General features: G+C 44.0%; 1 protein-coding gene across 1 annotated transcript; it reads left to right on the top strand.

The window, feature by feature from the left end:
* Positions 1–348: 348 nt before the first annotated feature.
* LOC131218741 (uncharacterized) lies at positions 349–1,017 on the top strand. The gene is made up of 2 exons (XM_058213494.1): positions 349–613; positions 791–1,017. The coding sequence occupies exons 1-2, from the start codon at positions 379–381 to the stop codon at positions 1,012–1,014; spliced, it is 459 nt and encodes a 152-aa protein (XP_058069477.1). The 5' UTR covers positions 349–378; the 3' UTR covers positions 1,015–1,017.
* The last annotated feature ends 257 nt before the right edge of the window (positions 1,018–1,274 follow it).

Genomic DNA, 1,274 nt, shown 5'->3' with positions numbered 1-1,274 from the left:
CTTCAAACGATGGTGAGTATATCCATTCAATGTACCGCGGTATTACAAATATAGCATGAAATTAAGCCTATCCCAGAGCATCAGGGGATCAATCGCTGCCGCATGTAATAATTATATTTTCTGAATCCTTCTCAATACCATGCGCCAAACACACCCATGTTAACAGGAAAAACGCAAGAGCAGCTGGGTAATCAGGACACTTGATGAGTTCAGTGCCCACTTTAACCTTTGAATCTTCTGGAAGGGTAGTGGTTGGAAAAAAGAAACATATTAATTCCCACCTTTTTCTTCCCTCTATTGTATAAAAAACTACATTTACCTTCCTTCCTTTTCTAGCGTTCATTTCCAGCATCTTTTGTTTCAGCACATTTGCCGAGAATGAAGAATCAGACTCCCAGAGACAGGGCTTCAAGCTCTAAAGGGAAGGAGAGACACCAGTTTCAAAATCCTAATTTCCAGCAGAATTCAAGCGAGAATAGCCAGTGGGAGGAGGCGCATGTGGACTCAGCAACACCTACACCTAACGGCGGCAAATGCTTGAGAGCCTCTGGTGGCAGACGACGCGGCCGGAGAAATGGGGCCCACCAACCGAGTTCGAAGCCTGCTGCACTCGGTGAGCGTTCATACACCATGATGTATGTGAGTTGGTCTGGGCTTGACTTGGTTGAGGTGACTGTAGATCACGTGCCAACGTGAAATCCAGCTCCTCACCATGAGCATGCATGCCCTGGCCTGAAATCTAGCTTGGCTCGATCATTCATCTTAGATCTCGATTTATTTATCTATGCAGCTAAAACGGAAACCTCGGGCCGAGAAAGCCACCCCACCGTCAATTCATTTTCAGTGAGCACGGGTTCTACTACTTCTATTACACATATGCCAGGTTCACCAAACGGGTATACCTGGTCCCACCAGGGCTCTGCGCTTATCTCGTGGAGTATTGGGCCTGCAATATGCACACTCAAATATGTGCTGGCCACCTTCGTCTGTATGATCATCTTCTTCTTGTTCTGAAGAATCGTCCGGATTGACCATGCACCCAAAACTGTCCAGATTATCAATCTTGGACCCCTTTTTCTTCGTAGCTAGTTTACTTTGAATTGGAGTTTGGTTTAGGAGAGTTGTTTTAAGCAGTTATATGAGTGTTGGTATTGTAATAGTTTATGTGTTTTGCTTTGTTTCATGTACTCTTACTAGACTCATTTCTACTATGGTTTGTTATTTGAGTGTTTGAAAGGTGTTGTTACTCTCTTAATAAATTTACTTGTGTGGAA

The sequence above is a fragment of the Magnolia sinica genome, chromosome 11 (assembly GCF_029962835.1).
Source record: "Magnolia sinica isolate HGM2019 chromosome 11, MsV1, whole genome shotgun sequence".
NCBI classification, from domain to species: domain Eukaryota; kingdom Viridiplantae; phylum Streptophyta; class Magnoliopsida; order Magnoliales; family Magnoliaceae; genus Magnolia; species Magnolia sinica.
Note: the sequence above shows the minus strand (reverse complement) of the source record. Positions and strands in the feature narration are given on the sequence as shown.